Genomic DNA, 24,534 nt, shown 5'->3' on the forward strand with positions numbered 1-24,534 from the left:
ATAGTCTTATCCAGCTGCAAAGCCTACAAACCACAGAAGTGACAAGGCCAGCAGATAGCTGAAGCAAAAGTGGCATTTATGCCTTGGGGGATAACCATTTAGCTGTTTAATTTGAGTTAGGAAGGAATTTTTGCCTGGTTCTCTAATCCAAGAACTGTGCTGGTGAGATTATGGACCCTAGAAGAGAAGATACTACTGCCATTTTCCTAACCAATATAATTTTATCTGCATTCTAAATACATATTTTATACCCACAGAGAAGTGTAGTTCTCACCTGTCATCAAAAAAGCAGTTTTTTAAAAGACAGATGGAGGCTGTTTAAAAGTTCTATTACTGGTTAAAATACAAAGATCAGTAGACCATGGGGTGCCCAACCCCAACTGAAACATTTGGTCCCCAATCTTTACACCATTCTGGAGTATTGCAGAGAAGGGGAAGAGAGATTGTAAGGGACAAAGGACAAGGATGTCTGTTGTGAGATAGTCTTCTATGTGTGACAGAGAATCTGCACCCAGGAAAACTCAAGAATATGGTAGTAAAACAAGATTCCAACAATAACACCAGTTGACATGTTAGTGTGGATGAGCGAAATCTTACAAGACCACACTTTTAGATGAAGTGCTATAGGCAGTTAAGTGCTGCTGAGATATGGAGAATCATTTTTTTCTCCAGGAACGAATCCCCAATAGGTTATGCAATCACAAGTAGTCAGCCCTGAACACATATATGAGCAATTCTAAATGGACTTAGCACACAAAGATTTGTGTTTGTGTGTGTAACAATAATAACTACAATAGAATTGATCAATAATTTGAGAGGGAGTGGGGTACGGAAGAAATTGTTGTGGGTGAGAAGGAGGAATATAAATGATATAGTATTTATATGTGACATTCTCAAAAAGTAAAAAAATAAATGAATAGAATTTTTAAACCAAACTGTATTCCAGTTGAAGCACCAAAATGTAGACACTAAATTAAAGAAAAAACAAACAAACAAACAAAAAAACAAACCAAATCAAACAAACAAAAAAACCCCAGAAAACCTTTTATATGTGAAAATAATCTGGTTAAAAAAAAAACTGTTTTTTATTTTTCTCTTCTACTAGATTCTAAACAAATAGCTTAAAAACAGGAAGCATTTGAAAGCTGAACACAAAAGAAGTGGATTTTCTTTTCTTCTTTTGTTAGCTAACTGAATTTGAATGTTCTGGTTGAACGCACCTACTTCCTGTTAAAGTCTTGGGAGAATGGACAAGTTTGGGATTTTGTTTATGTAGGTTAAAGTCTTGGACTGAAATGGGAGGTTTGGCAAGGAGAGAGCCAACCTGCAGTCCACTGAACTCAAGGGTGGTAAGGGTGTTATCTCTTTTGAAAGGATTTTCATGTTTTTTAAAAAATTATTATTAGATATTTTGTTTATTTACATTTCACCCTTCCTGGTCTCCCCTCCAAAAAACCCCTATCTCATCCTCCCTTCTCCTGTTCACCAATCTACCCACTCCTGCTTCCCTGTCTTGGTATTCCTCCACACTGGGGCATCAAGCCTTCATAGACCAAGGGCCTCTGCTCCCATTGATGCTGGGCAAGGCCATTCTCTGTTACACATGAAGCTGGAGCCATGAGTCCCTCCATGTGTACTCTTTGGTTGGTGGTTTAATCCTTGGGAGCTCTGGGGGTACTGGATGGTTCATATTGTTGTTCCTCCTATGGGGCTGTAAATATTTTCAGCTCCTTCAGTCCTTTATCTCTTCCATTGGGGGCCCTGTGCTCAGTCTAATGGTTGGTTGTGAGCATCCACCTCTGTATTTATCAGGTACTGGCAGAGCCTCTCAGGAGACAGCTCTATCAGGCTCCTGTCAGCAAGCACTTTTGGCATCCACAATAGTGTCTGGGTTTGGGATGAATTCCCAGGTAGGGCAGTCTTTGGATGGCCTTTCCTTCAGACTCTGCTCCACACTTTGTCTCTGTATCTCCTGCCATGGGCATTTTGTTCCCCCCTCTAAGAAGGACTGAAGTACCCACACTTTCTATGTGTATGATCCTGGCAGTGTTTATCTAAGGATAATATAGAACATGAGAAAGGGACTTGGGTGTTAGATTAACTTTACCATGAATGAGAGTATTCTTTATCATCTATCTATCTATCTATCTATCTATCTATCTATCTATCTATCTATCTATCTATATCTAAAAAAGGATTTATTTTACACTTAATGACATGTTTAGGGTTCTTTTCTCACTCAGGTCATCTCAAGACCCAGGCTGGTGGTTGGAGTGGCTTCCATGGTACTTTTTCCTAGTTGTTGTAGCCCAGGGACCCAGAGAAATGGGAAGAGCTTGGGTTGAAATACTTTTACCTGGAACTGGAGTATTTCTCTTCATCTTGGGTGATGCTGGCCAAATCCTAGGCATACACACCTGTAAGGGAGCAGAGAGACACGGTACTACCAGGTGTTTTGCAAATACACTCAAAAACTGTAGCATCTCCCTAAGGGACTTGCTGGCTCCTAACTTCTGGAAGGTATATATTGTGACTCTTACCCTGTGCCTTCCTTTAAGAGTGAACTGGCTGGAGAAGTGAGATAAATGTCAGGTGTTGGGCACTGTGGAATGTAGCTGTGATGAGAACACAAGGACTTCTCTTTCCTTCCCTACACTAAGATAAGATCCTGACCCTGGATGGATCACTTGGATGAATCTCAGTCATCATGAGGCTGGCAGATAAATTCATAGTCTTCTCTAAAGACTGAAGAAAAGGCACTTGGTCAAGGAAGGCTTGTGTTCTACCTGGTGTCTAGTAACCTTTCTGAAGGAACTTGAATATTTGTCACCATCTATTGTGCTGACCACCTGAAGGCCTGCACTCTTCAGGCATGAATAAAAGCTTTTATGAGACTCTATCTTAGAGATTATCATATGACATGTGTATGTGTGCATGCACATGTGTGTTTGTGTGTGCATGAGTGTGCATGTGTGTGTATGTATGTGTGTATGTCTGTGTATATGTGTGTATGCATGTGCATGTGTATGTGTGTGTGTGCACATGCGTATATGTGTACACATGTTTGTGGTGTGCATGTGTGTGTATGTGTGTGTGCATGTACATGCATATCTTTAGTCTCATGTATCACAGTCAAGATTTGTCTTGAACTCTTGATCCTTCTGTGCTCAAGTGCTAGGATCACAGGTATGCAATACCAAACCTGGAAGGTTCTTAAAACTCATGTTTATTTAGATACAATTCATAATTTACATACATATAATTTATCTATTTTAGTGTAAAGTTTTAAGAGTATGATAAATGCATTTACTTGGGTAACAAAAACACTGTCATGCCCTTAAGAACTCCCATGTGTACCTTTGTAGACAATCTCACTTTCAACTCAGACTCTGGCAACTGCTGACCACAGTGTTTTTTTTTGTTGTTGTTTTGTTTTGTTTTGTTTTTCTTTTTTCTTTCCTTTTACAGGTCAGCAAGGGTCTGATATTTGAACAAATGTTCTTGTAATAAACTATGTTTATCATTCTGTAGCCCTCATTTTATTTATAATTGCAGTGTGTTTTAAACTTATTAAATAGTTGGTCAGAGCTAGGGAGATGGGTCATATTTTAAATTACTCACTAATGCAATCATGAGGATCTGAGTTTGATCCCTAGAACTCACTTACAAAAAAGCTGGGCATGGGGAAAGTACCAGCACTGGGGAGGTAGAAAAGGTGAATTTCTGGGGATCACTGATCCACCAGTTTAGCCTTTCAGTGAGCCTCAGGGCAATGAGAACTAAAAAATTAAGGTAGAGATCACAAGAAAAAAGAACACTGGAGATTGACTGCTGGTTGCCATATGTACATGTATAGTTACCATCACACAAATACATGCACAATGTTGCATAAACATAGACACAGAAAATATTGTTGTATGCCTTATTTTTTTTCTGGAATTGTGTAAACATGAGAAAGGGAAGGAGTTACCTGGCCATTCATCACTGCAGTTTTAAAATAATGTTACTGGGAAGATGCTCACAAATTTGATTTCATGATCAATGAATAAATGTGATTCCACACTCAGTAGGAAATGCCTTTAAGTTGCTCATTACTCATCAAAAGTGGTATCCAGTTTATCGTGTCACAAATCATATCATTCAAACATTTCTGAAGAGAGTTGCAGTCCCACACTTATTACAAACCAGATAGAGACACATTTAATGATGTGGCACAGCCTTGGCCATTATTTTGCCCATCACATGTTTAAATTTGTTTATTTCATAGTATTTTCATTCCACATATTTTGTAGCAGATCTGACATGATGGCAAGGCTCAGGAGCAAGATCACGAAGTCCTCAAAGTCCAGCTTATTTTCTGTGTGCTCATCAAGCTCAGAAAGGATGTCTTGGTATTTTGGTTTGGTTTCTTCTCTCTGAAAATAAAGAATAAGTGGACCTCTCTTGTATATAAACTTCATATTTAGAGGTGGTAAAGAAAACTATATATGTTACTAACAATCTAGCACGGCCAGTGCCATCACTGGGGAAATCCTTCCATGGCTTGTCTCTGAAAATTCTTACATTGATCTTCCTGGTACTTCCATTATACCTGAGCTGTGGTGAACTACCAGAGAATTAAGTAACTTGCTTCAAAGTAAGCAGCTTTTCCTGTGGTGCTAAGATTGTGGCCTTATCTGCCTGATTCCAGAACTATACTCTTAACTAGTAAGTTATTTTGCCTTTCTTCAGACACAGAATTTTCTGTTTTCAAATTTTAAATATATAATCTCTTCACTATAGGATATATAACTTATGTGCTCCCTGGACTGTGTGATTATTCAGAGCCACAGAATAAACTGTGCTAGAAGAATGTACATTGCTTTGTGTGATTGTTCAACAATTAATCTGATTGTCAATTATACCCAGGCACATAGATGTCATACATAGACTGCAGGAAAACATCTGATCAGCAAATAAATGGGGAACCCTTTCAGTTTCAAACATTTCAAACAACAGCTGGAAACTTTGACATTAAGCACAGAAATGTCATCTGAGTCACTCTGGTGCATAGCTGATTGTGGATTCAGTTTAACCACAAATGCTCATCTGTGCACTGGCTGTAAAAGTTCCAGGAATGCTTGAGACATTTTTGGAATGATGGTGCATTCTGTTACAGTCTAAACCCATCCTTGTCTCTCTAGGTTGGCTGTCCAGGCCACATCTTTAGCCAGAGTCAAAGGAGCTCTTGACCATTTGCTACAAGATAGCTGAACAGTTCTTGGAAAGGGTCAAGAGTTCAATAAAAGATAGGACTCTTTTGGTGTGACTGCCCAGTTTTCCCAAAGATAATGGAAGTGTAAGTCTTTCTGCTCCCTCTGTTCTGCATATGGAAGGATCAGAGAGCTGCTAAGCTCTAGTCACTGAAGGATTAACCAGTCATTCTGTTTTAATATCTTCTAGGCAATGCTCACAGGTGCTAGTTTTATTGTATTTTACTGGTGATTATGTTTTAAGACTAGAAATTGTGCTTAGGCTTATGAGAAAGGTAACATTCTCTTTAGGACCTAGGCTTAGCAAAATGGTGCCACACATTTTACCAGAGGACTTCTCACCCCCTTTGCAGGAGGTTTAAAACAGTGGTTCTCAACCTGTGGGTCGCAAACCATTCAGAGTCCTATGAGCATTTTACAGGGATCGAAAAGAGGTAGTTACATTATGATTCATAACAGTAGCAAAATTACAGTTATGAAGTAGCAAGGAGAATAATTTTATGGTTGAAGGTCACCACAACACAAACTATTTGATGGCCACTAGTGCTCACACACCCACCTTAGAGACAGAGAACTTCACTGTTGGGCTAAGGCAGGGTTTTCATTTCACATGATTGACAAAGTTTAACCAGCACCATTGAGCCAGAGATGCCCTTGCATGAACCATCCCCTCTGTTGTCCTGAAATAAGGCTTGGCTTCCTGGATCTATACCACAGGGATGGATTTCATTTGGGCAAGGGTGTGTCTGCTGAGAAACTAGCTATCATTTGGTTTTACTGACACTGTAGGACATGAAGCTGAGAGCATCTTCCCTAATGAAAGATATTTTTAGAAATATGACAGTTTATATCAAGATGATATTCCCACTCACTTCTCCTTATGCTTCTTAAATACCCTCCAGAGATCTGACCTCCAGATGAGGGGCTTTTGTTCTCTCTGGTGTACATAATTTATTTTGGCAACAGATACAGGCAAATATGACAACAGGATCATTTCCCACCCCTTTATTTAAAAGCCCCCCTCCAGTTTATCTGAAGTTCTACCAAGTATTTCTGCTTAAAAATAGTTTTTCCTTAAAAAACACACAAGGTATAATACAGAATATTTAGAAAAATATTTTAACAAGAAAAATGTAAGCATAACTCTCAGAGAATGCTAAAGAACTCTCATTACCATTACTTTCTACTTGTGTGTGTGTCTGTGTAGAAAGAGGGGTGTGAGTGTGTTATGTATGATATGTGTGCTGGATGTATAATGCACGTAGGTGTGCATTTGGAAGTCAGAAGACAACCTCAGGTGTTCATCCCCATCTTCTGCCTTTTTAAAATTAGGCTCTCTGTTGGTTACCTTTCAATACACCCACATAGGTGGCCAGATTGCTTACAAGGTTTCTCCTGACTCCAACTCCTATCCTATTCTAGGACCACTGAGTATGCTTGCTATGATGGGTGCTGAGGGTTCATACTCATGTTCTCATGCTTGTGTAGCAAATGTTTTACTTATTGAGCCATCTCGCCAGATCCCTGTAGTCATTTTCATATATGTTATACCATGCATATGTATACACACACACACTGTCGGAACTACTGGCTCACTGGAAGCTATAATATTAATCTGGCTCTTCCCCCAAGTGATATTTTATATAATTTAGTACACTAAAAACCATACACACACACACAAAGACAATTGCTATCTTTTTAATATCTCAGAGCATACTAGGAATTTATAGACAACTTTTATATATTTTGTTAGACCAGACTCTTGTTCATCAGAGGGCAGAGTAAATCTTGGTGGTTTAGGCTTGGGTATATCCTTTATTCTTTCTTGTAAGAGTTCCATAAGTCAGCATAGCCCCAAAGTATGAACTTATGTATATGACATCATGTAATTCAATGGTGAAAGGTGTCAGAAAAATTAAATAATATAGCAGGTAATTTTTGCTCATACTTCAAACACTATATTTTTAATGTTCAGAATCCCTTCTTTGGTTTATTATCAGAGCAAGATGGTTTCAGTATTTTGCCATTTAACTATGCAACTGGAATTCCAACTCTGAGCCACATGTTAGCTTAGATACAGGATAAATACTCATATAAACATTTGTTGATTGAAATAATACGATGACATCCTAGAGCTGGAGTTCCTTGCTGTTTGGTGTGAGGCTTGTTTATTCATGCAGTTAGTTCTCTTACCTCTGTGAATTTTTTAAATTGGGTTTGTAGCAGTTTCTTGGCAGTGGCTTTCCCAAGTTTACCATCAGGGTCAGAAGCATTTCTGAAAACCAGAGCAATAGTAGCAATGGCTTTTTCCAGATCTGACCCCTTCTTCAAAGCTAGGAGAGAAGAAATTTGCAGTGATGAATCAGAATAAGAATGATGCTCTGTGCAGACACAGGGATGTGTCTTCCACAGGAACTGGGGGGAATAAGGTTGAAATTTCGTCAGTGTGACCCAGCGCTTGGGCACATTTCCCCTGTTCTTAATCCCTCTTTGGGATTATCTGACTCTGTATCTTTAAGCAATACAGCACGAAGGTTCCTTTCATAGCATTTGAGCTAGTAGGCTGAGATTTGACACCTGTTTACCATGTGGCCCTGAGAAAAGCCCCTTACTCCACTAAGCCTTGCTTTTCTAAGATGTACTTTCATCCACTTACTCAGCAAATATTTACTGAGCACCTACTTTATGCTAATCTTATCCTTCGGTATTAAAGAGACATGGTGTAAAAACTTCAAGTCCTGTTTTTGTGCAATTTATATTCTGTTAGAGATGGTGCACTTCAAGTGATAAAAGTAATGGCATTGGGGCAAGCTGTGACATAGTGACATTTGCATCAGCTTTTACTCAAACACTGTGATGTTCCAGTTAGTTTCTCTAATTTAGGATCTTTGATGGGGAAGACAGGGATGATCCCTTCCTTCCAAGTGGGCAGCATCCAATGCACACAAAGATGCAAAGACCCATTTAAACAACTCTACACACCAATACATCTGTAGGGACAGGACGATCATACTTTATAGCTGTGCTTTGTTGACCTTTCTCTCTAACTAGACAACATACTCCATGAAGCCCTTTGTTTTTCTCCCTACTGTCCCAATAGCACCAATGTCTACTGCATAGTAGGGCTAGTCAAAGCCATGAATGAATGAGTAAGAGGAAGAGCAATCGATCTCACAGATGTCAGTTCAGGCAAGATGCAGCCATCATGGAGTCAATGAATGCTCAGTACACTGAGTGATAAGATTAAATATGATCTCTGCTCATGTGTCTTATGATTTAGTAGATAAATAAGCATTAATCAAGAGGATACATATTTGGGTTTTATATATTTAATAATGCATGAAAAAAATGTTTGTTTTTCTTCCTTTCAAGCATTTGGCTTCATCACTATTTTTATTGTGCCACTTTGGCAGGTGTTAAGAATATCTCAGTATGCTGTTTGTTTGTACTTCTAGTGACTAACTATGCTAAAAAATCTTTTTGTGTGTTTATTTACCATCTGTGTACATTTCTTGATGAAATATCTATTGAAGTCTATTAATGAGTTTTGTCCATATTTAGATGGAAAGTTTAGAATTTTCGATTTTTGAAAGTTCGGTGTCTACTTAAGATATGTCATTATAGCATAAGAGATTTTTAACCATTTTCTCCTAGTCTGTAGATCATCTTTTAAATTTCTTCTTTTAATGTGTGTACATGTATGTTTGTGTGTGTGTGTGCGCGCGCGCGCATATGCGTGTTTAAGCAAGTATGCATGTGTTCCATGGTCTGTGTAATTGTGGAATTAGTGAACACAGTGTAGGGGGCAGTTTCCTCTTACCATGGGGACTGAACCCAGGGCAATAGGCTTGCATGACAAGGACCTTTATCCCACTGAATCATCTGACCCTATGTCCCACCTGCTGTTTTTTAAATTTTTCAGCATGGTCTTTTTCAGGGGTAAGGTACTTTATTTTGTTGGGTTCAATTTTTCTTTTGGAATCATTTGTTTTATTTTTCTCTTAAAAGATTTCTTTTCCCCACCCCCACAAAAAACCTTATGTTCCATTTAAGTTAATAATCTATTCTAACTCAATTTTGCGTAAAGTAGGTGACTTAAAGTGAGGTCATGTTTTTGCTTCATCTGGAGATGTCCCATTGCTCCAGTACCAGTACTTGAAGGCATTTCCTTCACTGAACTCTTTTTGTCAAAAATTGGCTAAGGGTCTAAAGGACAACTGAGAGTTTAAGAGCAGTGGCTCTTCAGCAGGTTTGGGTGCAATTTCCAGCATGGCATCTCACAATTGCCTCCAGTCCTGAGGCATCTAACAGCCTCCCTGGCCTTCACAGACATCAGATACACACACATGGTATACAGCCATATGCAGGAAAAAGCCAATTCACATAAAATTTAAAACAGCAGCAACAACAACATAGAGCAAAGAAGAAATCAAAGATTTTAATGTAAGACTCAAATGTAGAGAAAGACAGGCAATTTCTTTTTCTTTTTCTTTTTTTCTTTCTCTGTAGCCCTGGCTGTCTTAGAACTCACTCTGTAGACCAGACTGGCCTTGCACTCACATATCTACCTGCCTTTGCCTTTGGAGTGCTGGGATTAACTGTGTATGTCACTACTATCTGCAGAGAACTTTCAGGAAATTGACCAAAATAGCACACCAAATAATCCTAAAGACTGATAAAATGGGATTGTGTGCCATGAAAAAACAACCTCTGTGCAGCAACAGAAGCAATTTTCAGAGCAAAGCATAGCCTACAGAGTGGAGGGAAGTCTGCGGCTAACAGGTATTAATGTCTAGAACCTATAAGACCTTCAAAATTCAATTTAAAAAGTCAGTCAATGAATAAATGCATTAATGAGCTGGATAGGTGGTGCTCAAAGGAAGAAAGACAAATGACTGAGAAGTACTGGTAAAAGTTCAAAAGTGTATGGGGCAGATAGAGAAGGGAGGGAGGAGGGAAGGAGACAACGAGGGAAGGACGAAGGGAGGGAGAGACTGTCTGAGTGTGAAACACACACACACACACACACAGAGAGAGAGAGAGAGAGAGAGAGAGAGAGAGAGAGAGAGAGAATGCAGGTGTGCATTTTCAGGCCTCTGGTCAGTTCCTTGAGTCTGTGTTCTATACCTTTGCTGACATTCTACTGTCTTGGTAACCGTAACTATAAACAAAATCTTACCAATCTGGACAGTGGCTCTTGTTATTTCATGCATTATCCATATTGTTGTGGTTATTCTAGAGCCTTTTTTTCCAAATAAAATTTAGACTACGTTTGCTGATCTTCAGAAACCTGCTGGGATGTTTAATACAAATTGCACTAAAGGCCAATTTGGAGGCAAATCAATGTCTTCGATTTTTGGCAAGTATTTGATTTCTCCTTCAAGCTATCATTTCATCAGTGAAGAGCAATTAGGACTTGGCTGGTGACAGGTTACCAGTAAGTGGAAGAACTGGGATTGGAAATGTCAAAAATCTGAGGTGATGCACTGAGGCAACTCTCTGCTTGCTTTGCTTCCTGTTGAATCTGCAATGCTTTGGGCTATGCCTTGCAAAAATTTGTTAAGTGAACAGCCATGAAACGAACTTTACCCTCCTCCTCCTCAGTCTCCCTTTTGCTTCCAAAGTCTCAATTTTATGCTCTTGTGATTTGTGCTTTTGACTTGCAACTTATGCTTCTCCTGATCCGAAATGTCAGCTTCCCAGGGATACCAGCCTCAGAGAAATGTCCTTCCATTCTTAGCTCTTTCTTGCCCCATCCCTAGCTATCTCATCCCCCAATCTCTGCCACTTCCGGGAAGTGTCTAGCATGTTACTGCTCACTAAATACTGGGGTATGGGCATATTTCTTTTAGCTCCTCATCAGTCCATCCATATGTATGTGTGCATGCACATGTATGCATGTACTATGCTACTTTGTCTATTTTTAATAATCTTGATGTCAAATTTAAGATGCTGAAGAATGAATCCTATTTACAATGTCTTGCTTTGAAGAAATGGTTGCCTGGATGGAACACATTACTTTCTTTAGGAAATAAATCCATGATAAATTTGGACTTGTCAATTTATTGATCAATAATCAAAAATAGAGATGGTATAAGAAGAGCTTCTCTACTGAGTCTGAGAGTGTCCTTGGAGCACAGCAGTTGGTGATACTCTGTTGGATGTACCTGCCTGATCAGAAAGGAGTAATTCTCAGGCTCTGAGTGAGTTCCTTAGACAGGATGGGCACCTTCCTTTGTTATACTGTTCAGGGGCCTTTCAAATGTAATCTTACTTAATGCTTCCTCACACCTACAGGGGGGTATTATTTGTGTCTTAGATTTACATATCAGAAACCTACTCTTGGAGAGACTATGCATAGTCGGCCATCACTGCAAAGAGAGGCCCATTGGACTTGCAAACTTTATATGCCCCAGTACAGGGGAACCCCAGGGCCAAAAAGGGGGAGTGGGTGGGTAGGGGATTGGGGGGGTGGGTATGGGGGACTTTTGGGATAGCATTGAAAATGTAAACGAGGAAAATACCTAATAAAAAAATAAATTAAAAAAAATCACACTGCTCAGAGATGGAAGGGTCTCTCTAACTGCAAAGCTGACAGAAAGACCAGCTATTTTGGGGCAAGTCTGTGCAAGGTCACCCACACTGGTTGTGGAAGCGAGGCATTTCCCAGCCCTGGTGGAGTTTAAGTCTGCTTGTCTGAATGGGACTCCATCTGGACTTTACAACTTCACATTCTTGTCCTACCTCTCTTAAAAGCACACATTTTTCTCCCAACTGTAAAATAGCATATGCTCTTGGTAAAAATAGAGCTAGAAATATTTAAATTAAGATATAGAAAAGAGTTGTTTGTCCTACCAATGGGAAAGATATTTTTCTAAGGCCTTTTTGTGTCCCATCTTCACAGTTTGCTTCTTCCCTTAATAAACCAAGCAGGTTGCCATCTAGCTTTCTCTCTCTCTGCCCTGTACACTCATGAATTATTAGATGCATATTTTAAAGGACCACTTTTGGGTTAGAAAAGTAAAGGCAGCTTTTATTGACTGTCTTGTCTTTGGTATTTGGACGTGGGTATGGGTGAAAAACAGCTCTCAGGACTGCTTTGTGTTACCCTCTTCTGTACCATAGCCCATTGGAGTAAATTTTGAACTATGTACAGTTCATTCCTACTCTATGCATCTCGTGAGAATGTAACAATGCAGCTTTCGATCTGGGCTTCAGAACAACACTGACCTCATAGAATAGACCACAGCAGTGAATACTTGATAGTGTATATGACTTAACTCATTTAATGCATGGGCCAATCCTTTGAAGTAGGTCCAGTTTACAGATGAAGACATTGAGGCATAGAAAGATTAAGTAACTTACCCAAAGACACGAAACTAAACTGGCTTCATTCTCAAGTTCTCACTCCTTCTAAGAGTTGTTTTTCAGGAAACTATTCGTCAGGAGTCTTTCCTAAACAATCAGAAGGGGCAACAGGCCCCTCTGTTGTACTTCTCTTATTTCCCGAACATAGCATCTCCATAACTCTCAAACTGAAAACTTTATCTCAGCTGTCTCCTAGATCAGTGTTTTCCAAAAACATTGACTGCAAACCACAATAGTAATTTAAAACATTCTTGTAGACAAATTAAAAGACTAAGACACGAGTAAAATTGATTTTAATAGTATATGTTACTCAACTCAATAGAGTAAAAATGTCAACAGGCAGTTAATACTAAGTTCATGAGATTTTATACACTATGTTTATTAATTTCTTTCAGCTTTATAATATTTATTCAAATTAAGCACTGCCCCAGTAGCTCTCTATGGCTGGTGTGTACCATGTGGGATAGGGCAGGTCCAAGCTAAGAATGACACCATTGTATGTTCATTAGAATTTTTCTCAGACCCTGGTATGTAGTGGATCTCAGAATACATGCAATATGTGTATTAAGCTGAACTGAGAACTTCAGAGCCATTTTCTGTGTTTGCCTTTTTTGTCCCCTAAAGCATGGGGCAGTACACACATTAAGTACTGGATTTGGTGAAATTCTAACAAATTAGTATCACAGAATCACCACATTTAACTCCATGAGGTATCAGAATCACCTCAATTTAGAAATTTTTCTCATATAAGTTACTTTTTCAAGTGGAAAAGAGGCATCTTGCTGAACACACATCTTCTGCCCAAGCACATACAGGTAGTATAGACAGATCTGACAGTTCCTAAGGCCCTGTTTAATATTCCCCAGGCCAGCAAGTCCCCAGATACCCAACTCCCTTGACATTAAGTACATATGTGTACCAACCCCTAAACACACAAAGACCATAAGTCCAAATAGCATGGAGAGAAAAAGTTTCATTAATGTTTGATGCTTTATCCAGATCTTGGGCATTCTTGTTTGATGCTTTATCTCACATCTTGCTCATTCTTGATCTTATTAATTTTAACTCTTGGCCTGCTGTTATGGAGCAGCAAAGACATACATGTCAACCCTTCCATGGCTTACCTTTTATTGAAGCCAGTTGCTTAGATATTGAAACACTGCCAACAAAATAAAAGAAATAAAGTGATTTTCAAGTTTGGACACTGATGTCTGCATAAAGCAATACATGACTTAAATTATTGTTTTCAACAGATGTCCTTGCAAGTGCTTGCCACACAGCAAAAAACAACACAACACAAAACAAAACTAAGCAAAACAAAACAATCTGCATATTCCTGGTTCTTATATGGCCCTGTGACGTCAGTTCCTTCAACTCGGAAAGGAACAAGGAACACTTTACTGTGATCTTTTCTGTGCCTAGGAAGATGGAAGGCAAAAGTACTTCTTAAGTATAGGAAGCAACTTGTAGATGCTGGGGCTTTCATCATTCCAAGTTGCTACATGGCTGCATGGAGTGAAGCTGTCATAGACCTGGAACTCAACTCAGATGAAAAAATGAAAATAATGAATTCTTGTTTATACAACAGTATAGAGTGCTAAGCTTTAAGTGTGTTTCCTCTAGGTATTTAGCCTACCACCCTAATCTGGGAATGAGATGCATTAGTGGGTGGTAGAGACATGTTCTCTTGCAGCTTAGGGTCTAGAGAAAAAGACATCAAACAGGTAATGCCTTACTGAGCAACAGAAACACATGCAAAGGGAAGGGTTAACTTTGTCTACAGTCAGGGTAATGGAACAAGCCTCACGAATCAGTGAAAGAGGAGGAGCATGCTTTCATTAGAGAGAGCATTGTAGTGAGTGAATCCCAGAAGTAAGGGAAATGGCTTGATGGAAGAACTCAAGCAAAGACAGTTGGAAACTAAAAAAAGAAAGCAGTGGGGGAAGGTATGGCTCCAGGGTTAGGGTCTGAAATTACTGAGACTTAGAGCTTCATAAAGCAAGTCAAGTGGGGACCACATATCAGAGGTGTATCTGGGAAATATTTCACCAGCTAATCTGAAGTAGGTAGAAAGTTGCCCTATGGAAGACAAGAAAAGCAGAGCCACTTTATAAGCAGTACATCAAAATTTGCATGATTTTTCACATCTCCCATTCTCAAAGGGCTAGGAAATACAAAGAACAACAGGGTATGGCCATCAGGGGAATACTGCTGGTGCATCCTTAGAAGGGAATTTTGGATTGGCAATCTGGTTTTGGCATCAAGTAGTAGGGGTGTTACTGCTTTATGATGGGGAAGCTTTACTTTTCTCTGTTGTAGGGAATGCCTGCCTGCCTATACTATGTGTTAGGACCCCAAGGCTCTTCTCTGTGAGTTCTTCCTGATTTTCTGAAACCTCTACATTATTAGAATGTAAGGAAGGATGGAGGGGGTGCTATCTTTATTCCTTTCACAATGTTCACTTAGGATGGAGAAGGTGCCAACTTTATTCCTTTCACAATGTGCACTTAGGATGGAGAAAGTGCCATCTTTTCCTTTTTCACAATGTGCACTCAGGATGGAGGAGGTGTCATCTTTATCCCTTTCACAATGTGCATTTGCCACATGGCACGTGTTGGCTTTTATCACCCTGATTGATTTTCTGTCTCTTCCACTAGAAAATGAAGACCCTGACAAGCCAGAGATCAACAGTTTTATCCCCACACATTCCACCTCTTGTCTGGCAGAATACCTTATTCTTGTTAAGTGTTCCAATACTGCTTTTGGACAAAAAGTTGGTATCCTAAATGGGATTCCATGAAAAGGAACGTTTTTCACTTGTTAGACCCAGTTTACACATTTGAATGATATGAAAGTTTCTCCCATCAAAGATACATTTGAAGACTACTCTGTACAGTAGAAATCAGCACCAAGTTTAATTTGCAATTATATCTCAAAAGGCAATCAAAGATCTTTCTATAATTCCATATTTTCAGTTCACAGGCAAAGCTTCAAGTTTGTTCTCTTTGTTTCTCCAACTTAACTTTAATCTGGACTTGTATGACCAGAGACAGCAAGTTTTCAATATCATGGCTACAAACTTATGGATATGACTAGATTGGAACTATATCTACAAATTTACTGGAACCCTATAAAGGAGAGTCAAATGTTACTGACCTTTTAGGCATTTTGCTAGGTGCTGAAATGGATGCTGGGGCTTCAGAAGGACTGGGCTCTCCTCTTGAGTGGATCGTGTGGTCCCAGGTGCTGTGCATACAGCCTCCCATACTCTTGCTTTGCCTGTTGTGCATCAGCCCTTCCTAAGCAACAGTCACCTGCTCACTGTTACTATTGTTATTCATTCCATGGCAACTGAATAATGACACTTGAAAAACTTTTTCCCAGTGTTATTGTATGTAGCTGTTGAATCATATGTTTAATCAACATTTGAGTGTCTCTTATGGGTCATGTGCTACGCAGGGTTCTGAAATCAATAGGACAGCCATCAGGATTAGACACAATTCTTTTCTCAGTATGTTTACTGGAATGACTAACATTAGTTAGGTAAGTGTTTAAAATGTGGTAGCTGTAAAGTGCTATCCTATGTAAACCAAGAGGTCAGTCAGCTATCAGGTGAAGCATCCTTCAGAAAGTGATGGATGGATAGATGTTAACTAGATGCAAGTGTGAGTGGTCTATGTTGGAAGTAAGGCTGTGACAACATTGTGTGCTGATCAGAACAGAGAAGCACAAAGGTCACTGTGACTGATGGGCAGTGTAGCTTTCATGGAAGCTGAAGAGAAGAATGGCTATGCAGAGACCTGCAACCACAATGGAGGGTTCTGTGTCTAAGTCAAAACAATGAGAACCCATTTGTAAGGTTAATGAAGCTAGATTCACAGTTTGGATTCTTTATCTCAGTTGAATGAATCTAATTCATAGACAACATGTCTAATAATTGCTGAAGTCACTGGTGAGTTAATGAGAGGAAACAGGAAGAGAAGCTGCAAGAGTCACCATTCAGGATGCACACTGACCTGTCACTGCTGTCTCTGGTCACTACTGACAATCAGTGTGACCATGTCATCATGCTGCCTGCTCTTTTTATTTTATTTATTTGTTTATGCATGTATGTATGTATGTATGTATGTATGTATAGACAGGGTTTTTCTGTGTATAACCCTGGCTAACCTGGACCTTGTTCTGCAGACCAGTCTGACACTGTACTCAGAGATCCACCCTGCTTTTGCCTCCCTAGTGCTGGGATTAAAGGCATGCACCACCACTGACTAGCTGCCTTCTTTTTAAAAGTTGATTTGTGTGTGTGTGCATGCATACATGTGTGCATCCACATGTGGATTCTAGAAGTCATCTTTGCGTGTCCTTCTTGATTACTCTCTACTTCACACTTTACTTTTTGAGGCAAGGTCTCTCAGTGAGCCTGGGACTCAAAAGGTACCTTACCAAAGTTCTGGGATTATAGGCCCATACTTCTGTGCCCAGCTTTGTAACACTGGTAGTGGTGGGCCAAACCTAGGTCTTCTTATCTACATGGGAAGTACTTAATTGACTGAAGCCCTGTGCCGCTTCTTTTCATGGGCTCCCTTTTCTTCTTGTCCTTTTAGCTTTTTGCTACTCTGTAGTGGCTTTCACACAAATCTGGAAATGAGAGGAAGAATTTGTTTAGCTCTACGAATTATAATTGCCCACACTGGCCTGTTTCACTGTCAGCCCATGCACTACATAGCCTGGATAGATACTGAGTCAATTTCACTGATCAAATTACAGCCTTAGCGTTAGGCCAGGTGGGGTGATGACTAAAGTCCTAGTACAGTAATTGCATAGGCAGGAGAACATAGCTTTTTGTTTTGGGTTCCTTTGTTTGTTTTGTTTTGTTTTGGCTAGCTTGGGCTCCATAGTGGGATCCTGGTCCTAAAATCTAAAAAACGAAACATGCACAGAGTTGGTTTCTTTTACAAGTCACCTTGGATAAGATTTTGGGATCTAGACTTTAGCAATTCAGACCACTCTGATGTTTAGCATCAACAGCTGCTAGAAATGGTCACAATAGGCATGGAAGAGGAAGCAGTAGGCTTTTCATCCCAATTTGGTCACTTGTTCCTTGTATTTCCTGAGATGAGGTAGTTAAAACTGTGAAGTCTGATTTCTCATCTGTAAAACAACTTTTTTTTTTTTCTGATGTAGTTACTGTTCAAGGTGGATGGGTTCATGCCAGAGAAGCACTTTAACATGGTCTGATATGGAAAGGCAAATCAATGAATATTAATTCCCAAGAGGGTGATGTTGGAGATGACTTTATCATTAGAGTCCTAGCAAGATGCAGGCTCTGACTGAGATGATACCAGAGATGTTCATCAGAGGATGCTCAGTGGGAAGAGAAGGGAAATGGAACACACATGAGGCACAGGAAGAAGCTACTGCCACTGTCTGTTTTGATGGGTACCAGTATTGTGGAGCATGGGGAGAGCTGAATTCTTGGGGCAGAGACCATTTGACAGTCAGCTATTTTGAAGAAACAAGGCAGCCACTGATGTAATGGCAGAAGCAGGGAAGGACTGGAATGAAATTTCCCATACTCTGATCTAAATCTGTGCCTCCCATTACCTAAGCTCAAAGAAGTCTTGCAGAAGTAACTGCAGGGGTGGTTGCCAGGGCATAGACAAGGGTGGAAAATGGAATGAGAAGGAGAGATAAACTAGGTCATCAAATAAGAGAATACAGGAGAAGTAATGGAAGTAAAATGACAGGAATCTGCATCAATACATGTGTTAGCCATAATGGGTCTGAAATGCCGCTGGCATTCTCTGAAAAACCCACGTTTGTAAAGGCAGGTACTCCTGGACCTTTTTTCCCACTACTGAGTTTCACAATATTCTGGAGCATTTAGACTATTTATACTAGGCTTTCTTAAGCCATCTGAGTAAAATATTTTTAAAAAGACTCCCTCAGTCAATTGGACCTTGAGGCAATGTGAAGACAGTATGTTGAGTGCATGGAGTAAATGCCAAATTAGGGACAGGGACCATGGAGGCAGCCTGTGTGTGTGTGTGTGTGTGTGTGTGTGTGTGTGAGAGAGAGAGAGAGAGAGAGAGAGAGAGAGAGAGAGAGAGAGAGAGAGAGAGAGAGAGAGAGAGAGAGATGGCTCTGTGGGTTTACCTGGCAAGAACACAGGACCACCTGTATGAGAGTGGCAGCTGTGGGAGGCTTGTATGCCAGTTGTAGGCTGGATAGACACGGAGATTACTAGGGGTTGGGGTTTCATAAGCTAGGGGAATGCCATCACATACAAGAGTGGGTTTGCAAAACTAGGTTGCTCTCATAATTGTGTTCTCTTTCTTCAAGCCATTGAGCAAAACCAAAAAAGCAGGTTGTTAGAGAGTCCAAGGCCTGCCTGTTGGGGGTTGGCTAAGCCTCTTTGTTCACTTGGGTCCAAGGCCTGCCTGTTGGGGGTTGGCTAAGCCTCTTTGTTCACTTGGTGTTAAGTTCATTCAGGGATCCAGAAGCTGCAGCTTTGTGTGGAGTTTGAGGCCACTTAGAACTAGAATTTTGCATTTTTTCATGTGTGCTCATTTTCTGGCTACAAGGACTCCTAGATTCTTGCTATTTAAGAGTCATTGTTGCTGTTCACTATGCTCTCTGAAAAGATACACACTAGCTTCATCCCAAGACATGCAAGCAGACAACACTTCCCACTCAGTTAGGGTGATTGTCACAGCTCCAGGCTTTAGATAACGCTCTTGTGCTAACAATTTGTGAAGCTTTTCTTTGACTATGACCTTCTGAAATGATGATCTGTCATCATTTACGAACAATGATATTCTAACTTAGAAGGATTACATTTCTGACCCAAGATTCTATTTCCTCCTCAGTGGATGAGACTGAAATCAAACCTTAGGCTCTGGAGTTTCAGACTTGATGGGTTTTTTATTGCATTATGTTGCCTCTTCCTGATGATTTGCTCATGATAATAGCTCTATAAATCTAATGAAAAAATCTGACCAAAATTTTCTAACTCATGCTAGCCTCCCCCTACATATCCCTGAAGCACATCTTATTTCTATTTAGTATTTTGGATGACCTGCTTGTGACATTCTTCCTGCTCTTACTAGACATGGAGCATTAATAATGATGATGATAGAGGAAATTAATTTGATTAATTAATGCAGCATCTTAATGTACAGTTACCCTGTACACTTGTCAATGATCTCCTCTAAGTCTCATGGTGCTTGTGGTTTGTGCCACACAAATTTCTTATACAGAAGAGACTGGGGTCTGTCTAAGAACACACAAATAGTAAGACCTGGGTTTCAAGTATGGAGCATTCTCACTGTGTGATTCAAGCTGTTAACCTCTGTCTCCTCATATGGGGACCATAAATTAACTACTCTGTCTTCCACAGGGCATATGAAACTAGACACTTTGGAATGCGGTGTAACAGCCACTGGTTAGATGCCTGCAGTGCCCAATTCTCTTTTCTTTTTATATCCATGCTCCTGTTTATAGAAATTTGGGTTGTTTCAGGTTTGGGACCTCTATACCCACAGCCTCTATGAACATTTTTCCACAGTGACATTTGAGTGGGATGGGGTTGTGGGGCTATAATGTCTAGTGATCTCAGAAACTATCATACTGTTTTGTAGAGAGGTGCGTCTGTACCATACTCTTATCCCAAGATCTGCTTCTCAATCTGCAGCTGCCATTGCCATACCTTAGAGCTGCCATTCCACATCAGCATGGTTTTTATTTGTATTTCTTTGATGACTACTGGTATGCTTATTAGCCAGGAATGGTATTGAGCAGTAAAAGGGAACAAATTACAAATATTTACATCAGCATGAGCAAACTGAAAAAATGATTAGGTTGAATAAAAATTCAGATAAATTTAAAAATAGTCATGCAGTATGATTCCATGTATTCTCCAACACCTCACAAAACAAGCAAAACTAATCTGTTAAAATAGTGAAAATCTCTGGAGTGGACTGTGGCTTAATAGTGTAAGGATAAAGACGGTGTTTTAAATCTCCAGGGAGGGAATCTTACGAGTATAATCCACATGTAAATCAATTTTATTAAAAACGTTACCAGTGATTTTTTCTTTGATTTAAGTTTTATTGCATTGTGATGAGAAAAGATACATAATTTCTATTTATCTGATGTTAACATTTAAAAACATATTTTGAGTAAATAGACTTACATCATATTCTTCTTACCCTTTTGTACTCCAACTCCTCCCAAAGAGCCCCCCTTCAAAACCTTTCATTTTTATCATATTCTTTAAAATTTATAAAATATTGTAATAATAAAAATGAGTATTATAAAAATTATTTGATATAAATCAACAATCAGTTGGACAGTCTTATGTAGATGTTTGTCTATAGCAATACTGAAAATACATGTTTTTCTCAATATAAATTTTTAATAATTTCAACTATATTAACTGTATGATATTTTAAAATAATATATCACTATTAGTTTTTTAAATGAACATAAATAGATAAAGTCATCTTGTTTGTTTTGTTTTTAGTAGAGCTTAAAATCTTGACTCTTACTGTGGTACAAATACAAAATAAAAACAGTGTTTGGACATCGGAGTTCATTGTAATAAGGTTGTACTTGAATGTCCCTCACATCACTATAGCATTTTACCTCCATAGTAGATAAGCTAAGAGTTGACAGTTCTGCTGTGCCAAGGAATGAATTGTAGGCACGATTTTTGTATACAGATTTCCTGCTATGGTCAAAGCTGTTTGACTTGAGTGATTGTTGTCATTCTCAGCCCACAGGGAACAGGTTACATTCATTTAAGAAATGGTGTGTGTATTAAGATGGTCTGTCCATGAAGTCATTCATCAAATGTTTCAATGAACAATGGTTCTGCTTGGAGGGTGGCACAGACGTTAGTCGAGGGTAAGATTCTGGTTCATTGGCTGTGATGATTTTGAAAAGCATTCATCTCAGAATAAGAGTAACTTACAAAGTTCTCTTCTTCAAAATTGATACAATAATTATAAATATCAAGCAAAGCCTCCAGTCTCACTCTTTGCTGTTCCCTTACAAACCACATCCCAAATTAATTGCCTACATTTCTTTTGGCTGTATAAATAATATTGAAATATATAAGCTGTTCTGAAAACCATAGTATAGTGTAAAAACATCAAATAAACAGTCCTACTAATAGAGAGGCTGAGATAGGAGAAGCATGATTTCAAGACCATTATGGGGCACACAGCAAGACCCTGTCATGTACAAACAAGCAGAAAATGTATATGGATTGTACAATATTGGACCTATTTCTCCCATTAACAAATTAGAGAGACCATGGGATGAAAGCTAACAACTTTCTAATTCCTCATATTTTTGAATTTTAATAGGTAAGGATATGTTGGTAATATTAATTTTCATATTAGGAGATATTAAGAAATAATGATTGTTACTTCCTGTCAATTTTTCTTGTTAGAGGTAGAATTATGTTTGTGCAGGTTTGTTAAAAAATTACTTTCTTGCTTCTTCTAGAGGGTAGTTTCACTCCTTGTGTTGGTGTTTTCCATCTATTATCCTTTGTAGGGCTGGATTTGTGGAAAGATATTGTGTAAATTTGTTTTTCTCATGGTATATCTTGTTTTCTCCATCTATGGTGATTGAAAGTTTTGTTGGGTATAGTAGCCTGGACTGGCATTTGTGTTCTCTTAGGATCTGTATGACATCTGCCCAGGATCTTCTAGCTTTTATAGTCTCTAGAGAGAAGTCTGGTGTAATTCTGATGGGTCTGCCTTTATATGTTAATTGACCTTTCCCCCCCTTACTGCTTTTAAAATTCTTTCTTGTTTAAAGCATTTGGTGGTTTTGATAATTATGTGACAAGAGGAATTTCTTTTCTGGTCCAATCTATTTGGAGTTCTGTAGGCTTCTTGTGTGTTCATGGGCATCTCTTTCTTTTTTAGGTTAGGGAAGTTTTCTTCTATAATTTTGTTGAAGATATTTACTGGTCCTTTAAGTTGGGAATCTTCATTCTCGTTTATACCTATTATCCTTAGGTTTGGTCTTCTCATTTTATGTCCTTCTTAATGTCCTCTATCATCAACATGAGAAGTGATTTTAGATCTGAATCTTGCTTTTCTGGTGTGTTGGTGTATCAAGGACTTGCTATGATGGGAGAATCGGGTTGTGATGATACCAAGTAACCTTGGTTTCTGTTGCTTATGTTCTTATGCTAGTCTCCCGCCATCTGGTTATCTCTAGTGCTACCTGCCCTGACTATGTCTGACTGGAGATTTTCCTTCCTGTGATCCTGGTTGTGTCAGAACTCCTCTAAATCTAGTTGTCTCTGTGATCCTATTATTCTGGGATCCTGTGATCCTGAGATCCTGGGTGTATCCTAGCTCCTGGGAGTCAAGCAGCTTTTGGTACCTTAAGATACTGGTATGACCAAGCTCCTGGGATCCTGTCAGCCTCTAATCCTGGGCATGTTAGAGCGCCTTGAGTGGAGCTGCCTCTGGGTATTGTGGGGCTGGCTGCGGAGTTTGCACCCAAGGCCTGCTCAAGTTGCCAGCCCAGACAGACTTGAAGGAACCCATGCCACTGCTCTGGAGGAGTTCTTGTGTGCCTGGGTCCCGCAGATCCTAATTACTCCTGGTGTTGGGGACAGATGTTGTGTCCTCCTCACCTCTGATTCTGGGGGTGTTGGAGTGTCTGGGAGTAGAGCTGCCTCTGGGTCTTGTGGGGCTGGCTGCAGAGTTTGTGCCTAAGGTCTGCTCAGGGTACCATCCCAGACAGACCAGAAGGCTATTAGTGATTTTTAATTAAAGGTTTTTGTTCTTCTCTCCCAGAAAATAGCACTTTTGTTCCGAAGTCCTGAGCTCTGTTCTACTCTCCTCCTGTGGATGCCTTGGCTCTGTCTTTGAACATTGTTCCTTCTCCAAGAGGTGGGAATACCCCTGAGAATCAAGAACTTTCTTCTCTAGTAAATAAATTCTCAATTCTGTTAGTGAAGATTTCTCTTCTTTCCAGTAGGAATTTGAGGGGATAATTTAATTTGTTGAATTTTCCAATTTTGTTCTCATAAATCCTGTTAAATAAACTACAAAGTTGGGCTTGAGGCATTTGAATAATGTGTATTGATTCTTTCCCAGAGCTTAATCTAATGCCATGATTAAGTCAGCTCATTTCTTTTTGCCCCATAGAAGAAAGCCAGAAGTGTGCAGTATTTTCTGCAGGGACAGCTTCTTCAATAGTCAGGCAAGTCTAATTCCAATGGGGCATTATGCCATGTAATCACTGACATGGGTACTTCCTGCTGCTCCCTGTCTACTTCTTTGAGCTTATCAAGGGATGGAGCTGGCACTCATATAACTAGCTATAATTTGTTTTCAAGAAACAGAAGCTTGTTCTGTGAAGAATTTTACACCCATTCTGCAGCCTAGTATTTACCAATGTGAGATATATATGGAAAGAGAGAAAAAGTACAAATAGGATGAGATTTTTGTTTGTTTAGTTTGTTTTGAGTATAGTAATGAACATTAATTGGGAATTTCTATGCCACCTTAGGTCATTTAATTCCTAAATAAAATACACAAAACCTTTATATTTATAATTAGTCTTAAAGCAGTAGAGCTGGGCAGAAAACAACACTCTATGTTATTTTGTCTATTTCCCTGTCAATAATCCTGAGATATCACTTGCCAAGTTCTGCCTGGGCCACTCCAACTCCAACAGGCTGATCCCCATGACCATGTTCTCATTATCTACCTAGCCCATGGCATCTTCTCCCTTTTCCTCTCTCTCCCCATTGTGCTCGCAGACCCCAAGCCCAGGAAAGGAAGCCCTGCCTACCTCTATTCTGCACAGCTACAGGCTGTAGAAATCAATCAGAGATAACTTGAGGGTAAGTTTACATAGCATCCCTTGGTGTACATGA

The 24,534-nt window shown here is 39.4% G+C and overlaps 1 protein-coding gene across 1 annotated transcript; it reads right to left on the reverse strand.

Annotated features, from left to right (window-relative positions):
* Positions 1-3,715: 3,715 nt before the first annotated feature.
* On the reverse strand, positions 3,716-15,907 carry Sntn (sentan, cilia apical structure protein). Its single transcript, XM_021182643.2, has 4 exons — positions 15,777-15,907; positions 13,745-13,779; positions 7,446-7,585; positions 3,716-4,415 (listed from the first exon to the last, which is right to left on the reverse strand). The coding sequence occupies exons 1-4, from the start codon at positions 15,884-15,886 to the stop codon at positions 4,257-4,259; spliced, it is 444 nt and encodes a 147-aa protein (XP_021038302.1). The 5' UTR covers positions 15,887-15,907; the 3' UTR covers positions 3,716-4,256.
* Between the last annotated feature and the right edge of the window lie 8,627 nt (positions 15,908-24,534).

This window comes from Mus caroli, unplaced genomic scaffold (assembly GCF_978045245.1).
Source record: "Mus caroli unplaced genomic scaffold, Mus_caroli_1 scaffold_12, whole genome shotgun sequence".
Classification (NCBI taxonomy): Eukaryota; Metazoa; Chordata; class Mammalia; order Rodentia; family Muridae; genus Mus; species Mus caroli.

Coding starts and splice junctions, on each gene's coding strand:
- Sntn (XM_021182643.2), bottom strand. CDS start 15,886: ATGGGAGGCTGTATGCACAGCACCTGGGACCACACGATCCACTCAAGA. Junction 13,780..15,776: donor CCTAGCAAAATGCCTAAAAG/GTCAGTAACATT, acceptor TTTTGTTGGCAG/TGTTTCAATATCTAAGCAAC. Junction 7,586..13,744: donor GCAACTGGCTTCAATAAAAG/GTAAGCCATGGA, acceptor CTTCTCTCCTAG/CTTTGAAGAAGGGGTCAGAT.